Raw genomic sequence first — 17,825 nt, 5'->3', positions numbered from 1 at the left:
TTTTTGCTGCTAGAGTCCAGTTCCATACAATATTAGCAATCAGCTTCTATGCCAAAGCCAAGCAGTGACAGTTGCAATAATGAATATTTGCTGCAGGCCACTGGTATGAAAATAGCACAGTGCTGCAAGCCTGCGTCACTAGAAACAAATCTTCCAGTTGACTGTGACTGAGTTTCTAGCTCAATTTTAGATAGATCATTTATTATTGAAATAGTTCTTAAAGCACTGTCATAATATAAAGTTAAGAAATGCTGATTCAGTCTTCAAGGCATCAGTTCAAATGCCTTCCTACTTCTTTTTGGTGGGGTATTTTTATTAATCCCTTTATACCTTTAATGCTGTACCGTGTATTTAGGGCACTGAGCTGTGTACAGGCAGCAACACTGTAATATATTCAGAGGCACATACTGGTTAGGTTAGAAGTTCTGGTGAGAAGAGGATTTGAATTCCCTCTTTGTAAGCTTACTTGACAGCTTTTAGAATGTTTTCTCCTTAATTCCCACAGATAATTCTAAACTTTAGATGAGGAGGAACAGCTTTACATCTTTAAATGTGTTGAATTTGTGTGGTTTTCTTGTATATGTTTTGATGTCATTAATGCATTTTCATTAGTGGAATATACAAAGTATTACTATAGGGCACCTTTTGAAAGTGCAGAGTATGTGCACTGAACTTTGATATTTTTTTAATTGGAACAATATGTTGGTGAGATTTACCATCTTTAGTTTAGTTTTTATATGCAATGCTACTTTCACGCATGCATATCAAATACCCTCAAAAGGACTAATGTAATGGATTGTATTTTCTTTCACTTTAAAATAATTACATACTGAAATATTAGATCAACATATCTATAGGAGGTCAGATACCTGAAGCAGAACAAAATCTGCAGTTATTTAAGCTTTTATTTTTTATCCATTGCCTATGGAAAAGAAATAAATATTTTCTTTATCCTTTGGAAAATAAAGAAATATCCTTTGGAAAATAAATAAATTATGATCTATATTTTGCTTTGGGCAAAATACTGACCCTTGCACTGCAAAGCTGGTAATGGTGATTGATGCACATATCTAATTTCCTGCAAGATTAGAATAAGCACCAACCTTGCCATCAATCCTGAGAGATTGTTAATGTCTTCTTTTTCCTTCCCTCTCCCTGGTGCCATCTGCCCTCTGCCTTCCTTTTCACCAGGAAAGTACATTGGCTAGACCTACTACTGTACAGTAAGTAGTACCAGGATGGAGAAACTGAAGGTTTAAAAGCAGTGTTATATACTGCTGGGAGTGCGCTTTTGAGGAAAATAATTTCACTGCAGCAACTTTCAACTGAAGGAAAGACAACATTGACATGAATTCTCTACGACAGGAAAGCAGTGACTAGTTAAATGTATCATTTTGTGGACAGATGTATAAAAGCTTCATTTATTCATAGGTTGCCCAACAGAAAGCTTAAAAAAAGTATTTTTCTTTTGATACATTATTTTTGGTCTGTAAAAAATTAAAAATAAGAACAGACTGTTCAGCAAGGTAATACCATTCCTTCTGGACAAGTATTTGACATCCACAGTACATTCAGGATATAACCACCTCCAGACTCACTCTCAGGAACAAGAAATACTTTGATTAGACCTTGAGTGGGACATTATTTTTGCTATATGCTTAATGCCTGGCAATATGTAAGAATATTCACATGACGAACTCTGCTTTCATGGTTTTATGAATAATAATTCTAAAAACACTCTGGGAGAATATGGAGAAACGTTACAGAATACACAATACATAGAAATTAATAGGGCTTGAAGAGTCCTATTCCCCCTGACTGAAAGGGGATCATACCTGGGTTGCTCCCGCAGATACTTGTTCGGCCAGTTCTAAGTCCTCCAGGAGGCAATATTTCTGGATCTCTGTAGGTAGGCTATTCTCAGGCTTTACAAGCTTTAATATTAGAAAGAATTTCCTGATGTCTAATCTAAATTTCTCTTGATGTAATCCAATAGTCCTCGTCCTATTAAGAGGGATCAGGGAGATGAGTTTATTCTCGTATTTTTAGCTACCTTCTACAGATATGAAAAATGTTGTCAGCGTTTAAGCTTCATCATCCATGTTTTCCAAACCTCTGATTTGTTTTGACTTCCTCCCTCACAACCCCTGTCTTGTTTGTTTGTATTGCTGCTGGAGTAACAACAAAGCAAGTAATTGTTAATTTTTTAAGACTGGACACAGGGCCTCCAGTGCTGATTAGAGGAGGAAAAATTCCTTCATAAATCTTTCACTTTGCTCTTTCCATGTGGTGTGGACCTATTCCATAACACGATGATGAGACATCTGTGTTCATCTTGCTATCTTGTACTGCAAGCTTTTTCTGAAAAACAAGCAAACAAAACAACCCAGAATCAATCAAACAAATAAACATCCCCAAAAAGCAGTACTGGAGCTGTTCTTCGTCGTGTTTTAATAGATCAGATTAATCCCACTGAGTGTGAATTCCTGCAATTGTCTTTACTGAAAAGCATCTAATTTTCTAGACTGTCTCTCCAACACATTAAAATTATTTTGAATCATGTCTCTCAGTGTGTTTGCACTTGTTTCCAGTTTGCTATCATCTGCTATGTTGTTAAGCATGTTCTTCATTAATTAAGTTGTTGAACAGTATTAGTCTAAAACACACCTCTGCGGCATCAGTTACTTGTCTCCCCCCTGCATCACAGCACATACTAAGGTCTGTAAGTGAAAATTGCTATTTTGCCTGTTCTAATAGATGGAAACGAATAAAGCATAGTACATGAAGAGCACCACTAACACCAAGGGATGTATGAAAATAAAATGAACTGTCTACATTGGAAAGTACTCAATTCTAGGGATATCTCAGTTAAAGTAACTAAGATTTCTTATGGGGAAAGCTGCTACTCGGTAGGCTTAATATGACAAAATACAACACTGCAAAAGCAGAACAGCTCCTGTTCCTTCTGTCCTTCTCCTGTCCCTTACTTGCCGTCTCCTTCACTGGCTCAGTGCTCGATATTACTGTCCTCTACCCTGTTAAGTACTTAACTACCAAATGATACTGCCATATCCAAATGTCATGTATATATTATTCAAACCACAGTATCATGGCATATTTTCTCTCTCTTGGAGTTGAAAACTACAGAAAAAGCACAAGTTCTTAGATGCAAGCACTAGGTTTCCAAATAGATTTAGCTATATAACATTCTTACCGTTTTTTCAAACATACCACTGATACACAGCACAGAAATCTTGTTAGTGTCTGTGTAGGTCTCAGATATAGGATGTTGTCTATTTTGTTACTATTATTAGTATGTATTGTTAGTGTGGAATAATGGATAATAACAATGCATCGATAAATGTATACTGTGTATTAATAATTACCTTCATTTAATATTAGTTTTGCTTAATATCAAGTGAAGTATCAATGCAATGTTTTATTTTATCAGATATCAAGAACATACAATTATTTTCATTTTAGTTTTATTAGTACAGAATGTTAAAACTTTGGCTTGGCTACTCAATTAGAACAAGTGTTATGTTGTACTATGGCACTTTATGCATCTGAAGTGCTGCATATAAACCTTAACAGCCTATTGTACTGGTAATTTACACGACCTCTTTTAGTGGATTATCTTTCAGTTGTACAACTGTACAGTACAGTCCTAATGACCTAATGACCTGTCTTTTCAGTTTATGAAATTCTGTATTTATTGGGTGTTAACAGAATGCAGGAGACAGAATACATGGCATTTCCATACATGGGAATACTGTATTTTGTAACCACACAAAATACAAACAATAAGGTCAGATTTAGTTCATTACCATTAGTCAAATCATCATCAGCACTATCAGGCTCTCTGTACGGTTACAGCATTAGGCTGCCAACAAGCAAATGCCAAAGATCACAACCTCTTTTTTTGTTTCCTTCCATCTCCTCTCTTTGCCCGCAGACGTTACCACAGGGACACCAGCAATATCAACGACGACAACGGTGGAAATCCGGAAGAGCAGTGTTATGACAACTGAGATCACCTCTAAAGTGGAGAAAATCCCCACAACAGCCACTAGCAGCACCACATGCCCTTCTGTTGAGACTGAGGAAGAAAAGGCAAAAAGACTGCTGTACTGTTCACTATGCAAAGTCGCTGTCAACTCTGCCTCGCAGCTGGAGGCGCACAACAGTGGTGAGATGGAGCAGTGCTTGCTTTCTTCCTTTTTTTCCTTCTGTCTCAAGAGCTCTGCAATTATCTTCCCCTGAATAGATTAGATCTCTTGCAGCAGGGGACAAAGAGGTGGCAGAAAAGTGGCAATTACATGGAATTCATTAGGTATTAAAGAATAAAAATGACAGGCAAAAAGGCTTTCATAACAGGGGAAGAAAGAAATTTTATTGCATGCAAGTTGCCCATTTTCTTACATTTTGTCTTTTGCAGCCTCCAAACCTTACAGAGCTAAATGACAGCTCATGCTTCATTACCTTTGGTGTTCAGAGTTTGCATAGTTTTGTTTGTGTCAGCTAGCAAACTGAGTATGAATGCCATTAGTTTTGTTTGAAATCTAACAAATTAAGGCTGAAAGAGGGAGCGTCAGTCAGTCAGAGTTCAATGATGAGAGTTAGAATTCTTAGCTCCATATTGTCTGTTAATAACTTGTTAAAATTATGTATATTTTCCCTTTGTTTTCATCAACTGATAGCAACTGCTGCATGAGAGTTGAATGGGTAATTGCTTACCTCCATCTTTCTTAATTTTTAAACCTTTTCTTGTTATTACAGCTAGTAGCATCAATAAGTTCCAGTAGCAGCCAGCCATCATTCACAGTCACTACTTTAAGCATCTTATTGATTGGAAGTGTGTTGAGTGGGGTTAAAAGATCTTCGGATTTAATGTGGTGGCAATGGCCACCTATAAACATCCTACAGAAAACCTCCTGATTTTGGATGTCAACAGTTACCTGCCACCAGGATAAACAGAGTTGAGACAGACAAAGAACCTTAAGTTTGAAACATGAAGACAATGACGTTATACCTGCAGCAAAATGATCAATGGTTTTATGATGTAATAAAAAAAAAACCAAAAACAAAAAACAACCCAAACCCTCTGGCATGTCTATAGAATCCACTTACATGAAAAAATAAATTATAATTTGTTGGTATTCGTGAGAAACAAGGCCTAATCAGTTTTGAATGCTGTGTTTGCTGTATGCAAGATATTCAACCGGTGAAAATTTGACTTCATAAAGCCGTACCCATTTAACCTATTTAACTTCATATGAGGGTTAGACTCTAAATATTTTTCTGATAAAGATGAAAGCCAAAACATTATTCTGAATATTTAAACACAACCCTCCAGGTTTTTGCTGTCTCTGCTGATAAAATGTGTGTGCTCACACACATTCATGACTGTATAAGTGTACATGTGGATGCATATAGCAATTATCAGTGGAAATCTAGTTCCATACATGGTAGTAGTCCATTATCATCACAGACTACCTGTGTGGAAGTCAACAGTGTGTCAAATCGTTTAGTGTGAATAAAAGTAAAGCAACAGGACACTATTGTTTTCTATCCAATCTTTATTTTAATAAAAAAATGCAAGCACATTTTTCTCACATGTATGTTTCTCACACATTTTGGTTTCTGTCCAGGCCCTTAAGGATCCATAGGTTGCTGCCAGGAATTACTCCCCCTTTTTGATTTGGAGACTAATTACTTAATTACAGCTTTAAGTGTAAACTACCTAATACATATTGCTGATCAATCCATTCAGGAGGACTACAGATCAAAGCCAACTACATCTTAATAGCTAAATTACTCTTCCTTTGCAACTACAATTCAGGTCTTATTAGCAGCAGGAGTTAATGAGAAAAGTCACACCCATTTAACTTCACATCAGGACACCTGATTGTGCCACTACTTACTGGTGGGGCTGTTTTGTTCTAGTGTATTACCTACAGATAAGTAATTTAATCATTAAATATAAGATGTGAAATACTGTTATATTGGTATGAATCTGATACAGACAAACATGGGCATATTCCAAGGATAGCACATGGCACCAAGCTGAGGTTCATATGATTTTCTTCTAAAAAGAAAATAGAACAATGAATGTAACCAGATTGCCAAAGTTGTTTCTGTTTCCCATTTCTGATATCTCCAGGGACTAAGCACAAAACTATGCTGGAAGCTCGGAATGGAAGTGGAACCATAAAAGCCTTTCCCCGGGCAGGCGTAAAAGGCAAAGGACCTGTGAATAAAGGAAACACAGGCCTTCAGAACAAAACATTTCACTGTGAAATATGTGATGTGCACGTAAACTCTGAGACACAACTGAAACAGGTACTCAGCTAGATTGCAGAGTGTGAATCCTTGTTTATTCTTTGTTTTCATGGTGATAAAGTACCAACACAATCAGCATGAGTCAGTCTACAGTTTGCATCCAAATGGAACTTACAGATTTTGCCCTTTGTACTTGGCTGTCATGCTGTATGTTTTGTTTTGGATATAATTTTCCCTTGCACAGAATATGTTGTCTCAAAAGCTCTTGTTTATATATATTTTTTTAAAGAGTTATAGAAGCTGTAAGCTGCAACATGTTACAACTGTCTTTAGATGACTATAATTGTCATTAGCTAGTAAACCCTGACATTTTATGTACTGCATATTTGCCTTGACAAAGATGTTGGAGGTGGGTGCAGCCAGTACTTTCACAGAACATTGAATAACCTGCTTAGAAATGCGGGATGGAGAGGATTTGTAATATATTTTTATCAGTGTTATTCTGTAGCTGAGAAGCATGACCTCTAAATTGCAATTACACTAAGTTATGTTCAGTCATTCTTCAAATGAACAAAGCCTTTGTTCTGAAAAACACTTAGTTTAATTCCATATGCCTTTTGGAATTAAATACTTGTTAAGGAACTTTACAAGAATGAAGATAAATTCAGTAATGGACAATAGCAATACTTGTCTTCTGCTTTCAGGAAAAAAAAAAAAAAGTCCAGTTCTTTGTCTTTTTTTGAGATCTCTCTCTTGAAAATGAAAATCAAAGTAAAAATATAGTTCTGAAAAAGATCCTTACATCTAATACTGCAATAAAGTCTGTGTAGAAGGATTCTTGTAAAATCCCATAGATTTTATGAATAAGATAATGGATTTTTTGGGCTTTTTTTTCACTGTCACTTAGTTTGATATGTAACTATCTTTCAGCTGAAATCTTCAAAGTATCTCCAGGCTTCTTAGGAATTTAAACAATTTTGTGACTTTTTTTTTTTCTTTCCCCAACTAGAGGATGCTCTACTATCTAATATTCTTTCAAAACTTTCTATCAGCAGTAGATTGAATTTGATGGGTGCTTTATACAGATAGGGAGGAATTTTTCAAAGGCTTCTGTCTTTGACCTGATTCAGGTCTGCTGAAGTTAACAAAGGTGATAAAATCATTGACTACAGTGGAAGCAGAGTTGAACTGAGCACTGCTAAAAGTCAGTGTCCCAATGCATGATGCACAAAGGATCATTCAGATTGGAACAAATCCTATTGCCATTTGTTGTTAATTTAGTCAAAGTAATGCTGTTGTGAAGAGCAGTAGCCTTTAATATCGGAGCACCCTTGTGTAAAGTAGAACCTGAAATGATCTATTAAGGAACTATCACTCTTCTTCTTTTTTTTTTTTTTTTTTTTTTCCTACCGAAATGTATGTTAACAGCACATAAGCAGTAGAAGGCACAAAGACAGAGCTGCTGGGAAGCCACCTAAACCTAAATACAGCCCTTACAACAAACTCCAGAAGGGAACGCATCCTCTAGGGGTAAGCCAATCACCTTTATGCTTTACTTTCATTTTAACCCTGCTGAGTGGTGTTTAAGAAAAAGTGGGAAAAAAAAATTAAAATGAGAGGAATAGTGTAAACAATGGGAGTATACAAGTGTCCGAATGAGCCCATGGAAGCCCACAAGGTACATTTTATATACTCTGATAGGTTTTGACTACAACTTGTGGGTCCTCATTTTTGTAGCTACTCTGAATAACCTCAGAAAAGAAGCTTGTTTCAAGAGTCATTACAGAGCAAGACCCTAAAGAAAATTCCAGGTCTCAGATGGGATTTTTCCAGTTTTCACCAAGAACAATAGTGATGAAATGACTAAATAAAACTTCATAAACCACAAAACCTTTATTCTATTCTTATTTAGAAACTTATTCAGATAACAATTGAAACAAAAAAATCCATCTCTCATTTCATTCCACTCAGTTTCAGGATGGTCTGGCTACATTTTCTACTGCCAGGCTAAACTATCTGAAACACAGTACTTAGTAGCTTCATAAGCTCAGAAAAAGGTTTACTTTTTAATAAAAGTACTTTTTAATAAAAATCCCTCTAGGATCTTGCCATTAGTTAAGAAACTGCTTATATTGTGGATGGGATAGTGAAACATCTGATATTTATCTCCATCCATCAGTTAAACTGCATGATTGTTTTATGTGCTGTGGTGTTTTGTAAGGGTTTTGGCAGAGGGAGGATGTTGATTCATTGACCTCATAGAGATTCACCCCTTACGCCTTGACCATCTTCTCTAATGCAGGCAGAATATGGAGCTTTTTTTCTGTGAAAACCCAGTTCTCTTTAAGTTGAGTTAAAGCTCTTTTCCTGGCAACAGAAAGCATGTCCTTCTTGGGGCAGCCCTCATGAGTGCTATATTCATGCATGATTCAGCTGGGTAGGAGCTTTCATGGATGTTGTAGCATAATGCAGTGCACTATTCTGGTAGATCCACTAGCAGGGAAATAGCCCCATAGGGTTTTTCAGTAATCCACCAGGAAGACCAAGGTCTCCAATACATATAAGCTATACTGAAAGGAATAGAAAATATGTAATGAGGTAAGAAGTGTATGGAATCACTAAAGCCTTTCTGACAGGATTATTATTACTTTAGGAAATTCGTTGTTTCCCAAGGGATGAAAATAACTATTACATTACTGTTGCTGTTGTGCACAGTTCTCTATTTCCCAATTTATGTAATGGTGATTTCTGAGAACTCTAGCCAAAGATTAATGCCATTTGGTTGCTGCATAGACAAATAAAGGCAATGTGTCCTTTTCCTGCTCCCTCACTCCCAATTGCTCGCAGTATAAAGTCAAGCCAGAGGTGAGCAAAGAGTCAAAGGGGATTTAATAAGGAGAGAATGAGTCAGCAATAAATTAACAGATATGTGTACTACAATGGAGGCTGTGCTGAGAAAGGATGAGAGCAGTTCCCCATTTAATCTTTTTGGTTTTGAATAGAAAAAATACCGAAATTGCTGTCACTTGAAATGCAGAATGGCACAGCAACAAGCCAAAGACGTGCTAATTTTATTTTGAATGTGAATGGTTTTTATGAGCTCTAGACTTTTTCTTTACTCCTCATTAATTTTTCAAGTCATTTACTGTCCCTTAGTTTACTTTATTGGAAATGAAACAAATAATGGCTAGCTTACTCTTAATGTTGACCTGTGTGCCAATTAGTACTTGCAGACAGGTTTGAAATGAAGGTGCCAGATACTGTATATGCTAAATATTACTAGTTTTGAAGCTATCTTGAAATCAGAACCATGTTGATAAATTAACTGAAAAACTGACTTCATTAGAAATTCCTGTTTCCTCCAAGAATGACAAGACAGTCCTAGCCTTTTAATATAAACAGTCTCATAAGACTGTTGATCTTTATGACAAAAAATATACAAGCATTACCATATATTTTTTTTTCTACAGAAGTTAAAAAAAGGACTTACTACATTTTCATGGCTTTTCTAGACCAAAAACTCTGCAAGTTTTCAATATCGTTTGTATGGCTTTGTTTAGTCTAGTTTTGCGTGCTTCAGAGAAAGAAGCTTTATGAATTCCCACAGTACTATTTCAGAGTTTAAGAAATCTTGCACTGTTGGGTCTTACTTGATATTTCTTTAAGCCACAGATGTCCAGCCTGTATAAAAGAGAGAGAGAAAGAGGCTATCAGTTGTTTGATAGTCCAAACTTTCTGCAACAAAATAGCTCTTATGAAAAACATCCTTCACTGAGAATTCTAGACCACAATCAGAACCGTGGTTTTGGCTGGAGGTTTTTTGTACTTCGTACTCAGGATTTTTTTTTTTTTTAGAGACTTATTTTCCTTGTTTGTTCTAAACAAGGCTGAAAAAAGCATTACTAAAAAATGTAAGGAAGGAGGAAAGCGTCAAATGCTCAGGAAGGGAAGAAAGCCTGGATCAGTGGGTGTAACACTGATCAAGGAAAAGATCAGATCATTGCTTTTCATAGGCACCATGAGGAATCTTGTGTCTAGCATCTGTTATGTCCTCCATTAAGAGAATTACAGAATCTGGTCCCTCTGAGTATCTCTCCCAGAGCTTTAAAGGACCTTAAGGCCAGCAGTGTTGCCACTGGGTATTAGGATAAGTAAATATCCTGTGTCCAGCTGGTTGGTAAAGAACCAGCAGATTTTTTGGAATATGGTGGTAGTGTAACTATGAAACTCGCTAGCGGTTCATGCCAGAGTACTCCTGTCCTTACCTTCTGACTATTCACTCACCAAGGTACTATTGAATTGAAAATAAATGACTGATATACTGCAAGTTAGTTACGTGAAAGGCCCTTTCAATTCAAGGATTAGAAAATGTGTTTCCCTGTGAGTGAGAAATGTCCATACATGGAGACGTACCACAGCATGGTATATATATTCATATTCTGTATATTCAGTACCACATATTCAGGTTTATGTTCTTTGCAAAGATCCTCAGGTCATGCCAGGATAGAGACCCACCAAAAGTCCATCAGAGCCAATGGGAACTTTTCTTTGTCAGTGGATGAGGTTTCTATTCTTATCTCAGCGTTATAAAACCAGAACAACAGTATTCAGGCTTCTGGCATCTCATTAGAAACTTGAAATCCCACTGAAATCTGCAGAAATCTATATAGACTACTCTGATGTTCATTTGTATGCATACCAAATGTAAATTCTCTTAAATAATAATGGACCTCTGTGAGTACTTTCAATCAGTCTGGGAAAATCTTCAGGTTTGTTTTGTTTTGTTTTTTTTTTTTTCATTTGGAAACTCTAAATGAGGAGTTTTCTAAATTGTATTTGGTTGTGCACAAGACTAATGATTTAAACATTTTTAAAGCAGAAGCCTCAGTGACAGTAACAAAAATACCATGGTTTGGCACCATACTAAGGTAACAGGTAACATTTTTTCATGATGACAACATTATAAAATATCTGCCAGTTTTTCACAGTCCTTGTAAGAATGAACAGTGTCTTAGCGAAAATTTGAAGACACAGAAAAATTACATAGGGCAGCACCCACAGAAGTCATCATCTATCTGAATACGTGAAACATAGGAGATTTTCATAACTGGTGCAAGATAAGGTTTGTTTATTTGCTCGTTCTTAGAATCAGCATCTCATAAAAAAAGGCTAGCTGAAGATCTTAATTTGAAGTAGAACTTGCATCCTAATGATTAAAAAAAAGTACCTTCTTAGTCAAACTGGAGAACAAGATATGCTTTCATTCTGCTCTGGTCTCTATCATAAAGCTGTCTAGGTGGAGGTCTTTTAATTGATGGCTAATTCTTATTTAATTCTTGCAGGGTACATGCAGCTTTAGTTTGGTGCAGATTGCCCAGCCCAGTTTGGGGTTTGCTTTGATTTCTAATCTCAAATGATAAATCTGAGTAATAAGGCTTTGTCCACAACCAAATCCTGCTCACCCTCGTCCAATGCGTGAGATCATTTCTCCTGTCACAAGCCTGCAGCTCAGAGTCAGTAGCCACTACGAGGACACTCTTGCTTGATTTTGCACTTATAATGTTAAGTCAAGCTCCCTGTTGTGTAGCTCATATGAACAAATGATGTCTCTCTGTTTGTTTGTTTTCTCTCTTCCCCACAGGTAAAATTAGTATTTTCAAAGGAACCTTCAAAGCCGATGGCTCCTCGAATCTTACCAAATCCACTAGCAGCTGCAGCAGCAGCTGCTGCTGTGGCTGTGAATTCCCCCTTCAGTCTTCGCACAGCCCCAGCAGCCACCCTTTTCCAGACTTCAGCACTTCCTCCAGCACTCCTACGACCAGCTCCAGGGCCTATACGGACCACCCATACTCCCGTGCTGTTTGCTCCTTACTGAACTCCAAACAGGAATTAATTGTACTGCAATAATTTTTCAAATCAAATCAAAACAAAAAAAAAAAAAAAAAAAAAGAAAATCAAGAACATTGAACTATGCAGTGTTTATTTATAGTTTAAAGTATATATGAAGAGCCAGGACTTTTGATAGAGAACTGAACAAATTCTAAAAGGGGGAATGGGCAGTATTTTCTCCAGATGAGAACATTCCTCTTGAGTATTGATCGTTTTAGAACTGATCTCCAGCATTGACTTGTAGTGACATATAAAACTTATGAAGCCTTTTGACTGTGCTTTTTGGCACATATTTCCCTGCAATGTCTTTCCTGCTTTATGAAACAACTTACAAATTTGTCTAAAGGGCATTAACTGGTTCCAATGTACATAAAATACTTTATTCTGTAGATTAAAGAAGGAAAAAAAAAGAAACACTGTGAATAGTAGTACCCTTAACAATCCTCCTGCCAACTCAGCAGTTACTGGGTATTTATCTGAACAAAAGTAGATACAATAGATGTCTTGTAAAACAGTAGTATTGTGTCTCTATCTATGCCACTAGGTTTCTAACTGAGTTGCAAAAGATAAAATGAATAAATTATGTCACTTTGGTAAGTAGTCAAAAATGATGACAATGTGGAGCTGTTCCTGGTGAGCAAAAAGTTGTTTTCCTCACCCATAGAAGAATGAGCCTGAATATAATCTATGGTTAGGGCAAAGTAAATAATAAGAAGTTTTAGTGGGGGGAAAAAATTCCAGATGCTGTACACAGAATATGTCACACATTTATTTAACATGTGTACAGTGTGTGTATATTGAAAAGGTGTAATACATACAGGGTAGATCAATGTCTAAGGCATGCCAGTGGACAGCAAAAAATACACTCTTGTCATTAAAAAGGTCTGACACCTTAGTGTTGAGCAGAGGGAAGACACAAATGGGTTACACATAGTCATAATTAGCAAATGAAAACAGGCAGAAATCCTGGCCTCATTTAAGTCAGTATAAAGTTCCTCCTGACTGCAGTGTAGCCAGAATTTCATTCCAAGAATGGCACATATTCCTTTTATATCACACCAGTGGGAGTGTCTGTAGGTACAGGTAACATCTTTTGCAATAGGCTTAGTCTTAGAAACAGATTTATTCTCTTGTTTTATTTCCTACTGATGTGATATAAAATATCTTAATATACCTATAAAATGTAAACAGCAACACATGAGATACATATTACGAGATAACTGCACATCATGGGTTTGGAACAAATACAACCTTTAGGATCTGAAGGGACCCTTGAATTCTGTGGCTGACCTTTATATATGGACAGCTTAAAGCCTTATGTATTTACTGTGAGGCTTAAAGGGGTTGACTGTGTCCCTTTAAAGTAAGATTTATCAGGGGTATATATAGATATATTGTATATATGTTAGAGTAAGAAAAATAACTTATAAACAGAAAATCTACTATATAAAGTAATTATATAACCATTGAGTTTCACATGTGGGTCATTAAGTGGTAAGTAACAAACAGCAGAGAAAAAATAGACTTCTTGAATCTGATTCTTGCTGCCTGCTTTTTCCCATAGGGAGCCGAAAAGTATGTATTAATATTATGGAGTGCGCTGCTGAGTCACATGCGACCACTCTGATGTGTAGCTAAGTGAAATGCCTACCATACATTTAGGAGGAATAAAATTTAAAAACATAATTTAAGTTTAGATGGAGAAATGATTTGAAAGATTTTATTAAAAGGTAGTAATGCAAAATATTGACCATGTGGTTGCTGTATAATACTGCCTGTGGTTAATATGGACAATTGGGAGATACAGAGGATGGGAATATACAGCACTTTTGACTTGCAGTTCATCATTGAGCCTTCCATATACATTGGTATTTGCCATTTTTTAAACCTCTCTGCATTTAGATTTTATAAAAAAATTATATAAAAAGAGAGAAAGAAGAGGTTCCATGGATGTCTGTGTCCAAAGAATTCCAAAGAGATGCATTTATTTATCTAGAAGTATTAAAATAAGTTCTATATTATGTAATTGTATTTCATCCAGTTTATTTGCAAACGTTTGTGCCTTGAAATGAAATGGGCTTTTGTTTATATTTAATTCATTCCTGTGTAGCTGTGAAAAAGATCAGATAGTGATTTCAGGGCTGGTTACTAGCTGGGTTGCTTTGGCCCAATTTTCAAAGCAAGAAGAGTATGATTAAGTTCCCGAAGCCAAGTTTAGGCACCTAAATAACTAGGGGCTGACATTTAAAAGGGCTTCCTACTCTACAGCTCCCAGTAAAGAGGCAGTAAACAGTCCAGCCTTCAAAACCTGCGCCTAACACTCAATTTAGAAAATGTTTCCTTTTATTTGGGTACATAAATATAGTGTAGTAAGGTTCAACTCCTCTTTGCAAAAACTTGGCCTTGGTCTTTTAAGCCTGCTTTCAACCTTTCATCTTTGTGCAGAAATTGTAGTGCCATTGCCAGCTGTGTTCAGATTCCTTCTTGAATAGGGCACTGGTTTTCAAGCTGTGCTCCATGAACCACCATTTATCTCCAGAGCCTTTTGTAATAGCCTGTGTTAAGTAAGAGCTTGCTAAACGAGCAGAGGAGGACTAGCATTTTGGGAAGGAAGAAGGTCTGGGAAGGCAATCTTTTCCCCATGAAAAAGCACCCAGATGGAAACAGGGGAGACCCACAAATATCCTGGAGGCTCTTATGCACGGCTTTCTGGTGCATGGACACCTGCTGTACATCCTGCCATGTTGTTGTGGTGCCATCAAAATCAACAGGCTGAGCCTTGCCAAAATGTGTCCTGTGGCATGTATGGAGGCACAGTACTAAGAGCAGAGTTAATACAAGTTTTGCTAGAAATAAAAAGAGTGTCAGTCCAACTACTTACATCAGCTAATTTGCAATGACACCTTCAGTTTTCTTGGACCTCTTTTGTCACAGTGCTCTATGGAACAAGTTTTGTTCACACAAGTCTCTTAAATTTCAGCTGTAAACAACAAACTCAATTCTTTTTATGTCTCTTACTCACTACCTAATAAAGGATAAAGCCTAAATGTTAGAATGTATAGTGGATTTTCTGTGCCTTGCTGTTCCACCCCCTCTTGGTCAGTAGCAAGTCAACGTACTCAGGATGTCGGCACAGCAGTTTTATATATATGTCAAGGAAAATACTGGCACAGCAACCTGATTGGGCAAGGGGAGCTTCCAGTCAAGGGTATGTCCACAGCAGCTGACAAAGGAGCTGGCAAAGAGAAGACACTTTACACCTACTTGTCAATATATCCACTATGGAGAGTCCTATAAAAGAAAAATGTGTCATCATATTTTATGTTACAGTAACAGTCCAGAGCCAAAAGGAAGCTTAAAGCACCTTTCATTTCATCGAAGACACTGTCACTCACTGGAATAACAGGGTGAAATCAGCCTGCAGGGAAATGGCTGGGTATGAACTTGGGGAAAAAAAAAAAAAAAAAAAAAGGTTCAGGGATGTTTTCTTAAATTCTATACAAAGTGTTAAAGAATTATTATTCTGTTCTGACCAGAAGAGATGGTAATTTTGTGGGAGGGATATATATTTATATTTTTATGCTATCTGCATTTTTCCAACTATCTCTGGCTTCAAACCTTTGTTCTGAAGGATCATCATTGCTCTAAACCATAAAATCAGTTACCTTCTTGAGAGCTGCTGTAAAAGCTGATGTGAGAGATTGGTAAGCAAATGGATGATGATTTAAAATGAACTGGAAGAAAAAAAAATGAACTGGCCATGTCAAGGAATGTTGTATTTGAAAAGTATACATCTTTATTTTAAGAGAAAGCTATATAAAATTAAGAATAGCTAAATAAAGTTAATATAACTAGAAGAGTTACATCTGTCATTTTAGTACTGGAATGTTACAATTGGCTCTGTATTTTAAAAGTTGAGAAGTCTCTTTAGGTGCTAAATCATTGCAAGGATGCTGTGGGTAAATTTAATGTCTCACACTCATTATCTTCCAGTTATACCAAGAATTCCATAACTGAATAGACCCGTCCTTAGTCACTTCTAATCCCCCAAAATACAGTAGAGTATTGGCTTGATATTCCCTGAAAGCTGAATCATGCTTCTTAGGAGCCCCTGCTTCCACCTTCTGCTCCCAGTAAACACATAGTTTTCAGACTCTCTTCAAAGCTTCTTGGAGAATTTCTATCTTAATATCTCTCATTTTGGTGAAAATAAATGTCATTTTATGAGCACAGACCAAAACTGAGGAGCAAGACCTGAAAAGGTTTCATGATTACAACATTCTTGTGGCTAAATATGAAAACACAGATACCCAAATTGTTTGGCTGCACAAATTTCTTTGAAAACATGTGAAGTTGGAAGCCTAAACCACTTTATAACGAATCTGTGGTTTAATTAACGTTGGTGTCTGGATTTCCATTTTAAAAATTGACTTCAGCAGTTCAGGCTTCAGGGCTCTAGGCACCTAAACCTCTCAAGAAAATAACTGGGGTTCCTATTTACCTAGATGCATGTGAAAATGTGAGCCTATGCTATGTAAGACACTACATATTTTTTTTACATCACATCTTCCCCTGTTCTCACTGTTTATCTGAAAGCGCCATTACTTCTGTGCCGGTATTCAGTGCGTGACTGCAAGAAATAGTAATACTGATAAATCCTGTCTGAAACTAGTTGAAATCTCAAACACACAGTTAAGGGTTTAGCCAAGGACAAGAGCTTTATGCCCCTTCACACCTACAGGTTTATTAAAATTCAGGACCATTTAGAAGTATATGTAACTATCTGGAGGATGATTATTACATAGCCTGATCCAAAATGTCAGGGGCTGAGAGTCTGTGCTCTAGACTGAAATTAATAATACTATGAAAATACTGTTAACCCTGGGACTTTTGAAAGCAGTTGCAAGGATCTTGGACTTCAGTAGAGGCATTTTTTTTGCCCTCAGTGCCTGAGGCCTTTTGCAGTCATGCTGTGTACTGCAATTAGGTGTTATTCAACTCTGATTCAGTATTGATATATTGATAAAGAAACTTGGCTGAGCCTGAAACATGATTAGTGGCTGCCTAGTTCCTGTGATCATCTTCATCCTGGGATGATACTTTGGTGGTGCAGTAAAAAGATTCAAATAAGTCAATGTGAAGAAACTGGTAAACTAATTTGATCCCTTTTCCTTGTGCAATATTCTTATATGGAACTTGTGAGGCATTAACAAGCTGGGACATTCAAGAGTTCCTGGATAAAACACAGGGACCATGAAGTTCATAAGATCTTAACTTTAAAAATAATTTTGATGAGGAAGATGATGAGAAAGAACCCAGAAGACTTCCTCTGGCTTAGGTACTTCAGTGACTTTGTAACAATGGTCTTCATATTAGTCACACTAGTCAGCACACACATTTGTGCTGTTTACAACGGAAATTGAATATTTGACACCCATAATTAGAAACAAGTATAAATATTAGTATTCATTGCATAGGTATTGGACACTTCATTACAGGACACAAGAATTCTCCTTGGAAATCCATGCATTCGTGTCTGTTCACACCAACCAAGATATCACTGCAGCTCATCAACACCTGAGTGTCCAAAAAGGATGTTCTTATTTTTTATTTGTTTTTTATTACTATTTGATTTTTCTTCTATGTTTCTTTAT

At 36.6% G+C, this 17,825-nt stretch overlaps 1 protein-coding gene across 2 annotated transcripts in view; it reads left to right on the top strand.

The window, feature by feature from the left end:
• The window catches only part of ZNF385D (zinc finger protein 385D), a 451,302-nt gene extending 433,703 nt beyond the window's left edge, over nucleotides 1–17,599 (top strand). Inside the window, exons 6-9 of one of the 2 annotated variants that reach the window (XM_074900515.1) lie at nucleotides 3,956–4,189; nucleotides 6,164–6,342; nucleotides 7,711–7,812; nucleotides 11,924–17,599. In XM_074900515.1, the coding sequence (XP_074756616.1) occupies nucleotides 3,956–4,189; nucleotides 6,164–6,342; nucleotides 7,711–7,812; nucleotides 11,924–12,157 (749 nt within the window). In that variant the 3' untranslated portion in view covers nucleotides 12,158–17,599. The remainder of the gene's footprint in view (nucleotides 1–3,955; nucleotides 4,190–6,163; nucleotides 6,343–7,710; nucleotides 7,813–11,923) is intronic. The other variant, XM_074900516.1, reaches the window with a different exon arrangement.
• Nucleotides 17,600–17,825: the final 226 nt, after the last annotated feature.

Source organism: Athene noctua, chromosome 2, assembly GCF_965140245.1.
Source record: "Athene noctua chromosome 2, bAthNoc1.hap1.1, whole genome shotgun sequence".
NCBI lineage: Eukaryota > Metazoa > Chordata > Aves > Strigiformes > Strigidae > Athene > Athene noctua.
This window is presented reverse-complemented; position numbering and strand designations above follow the sequence as displayed.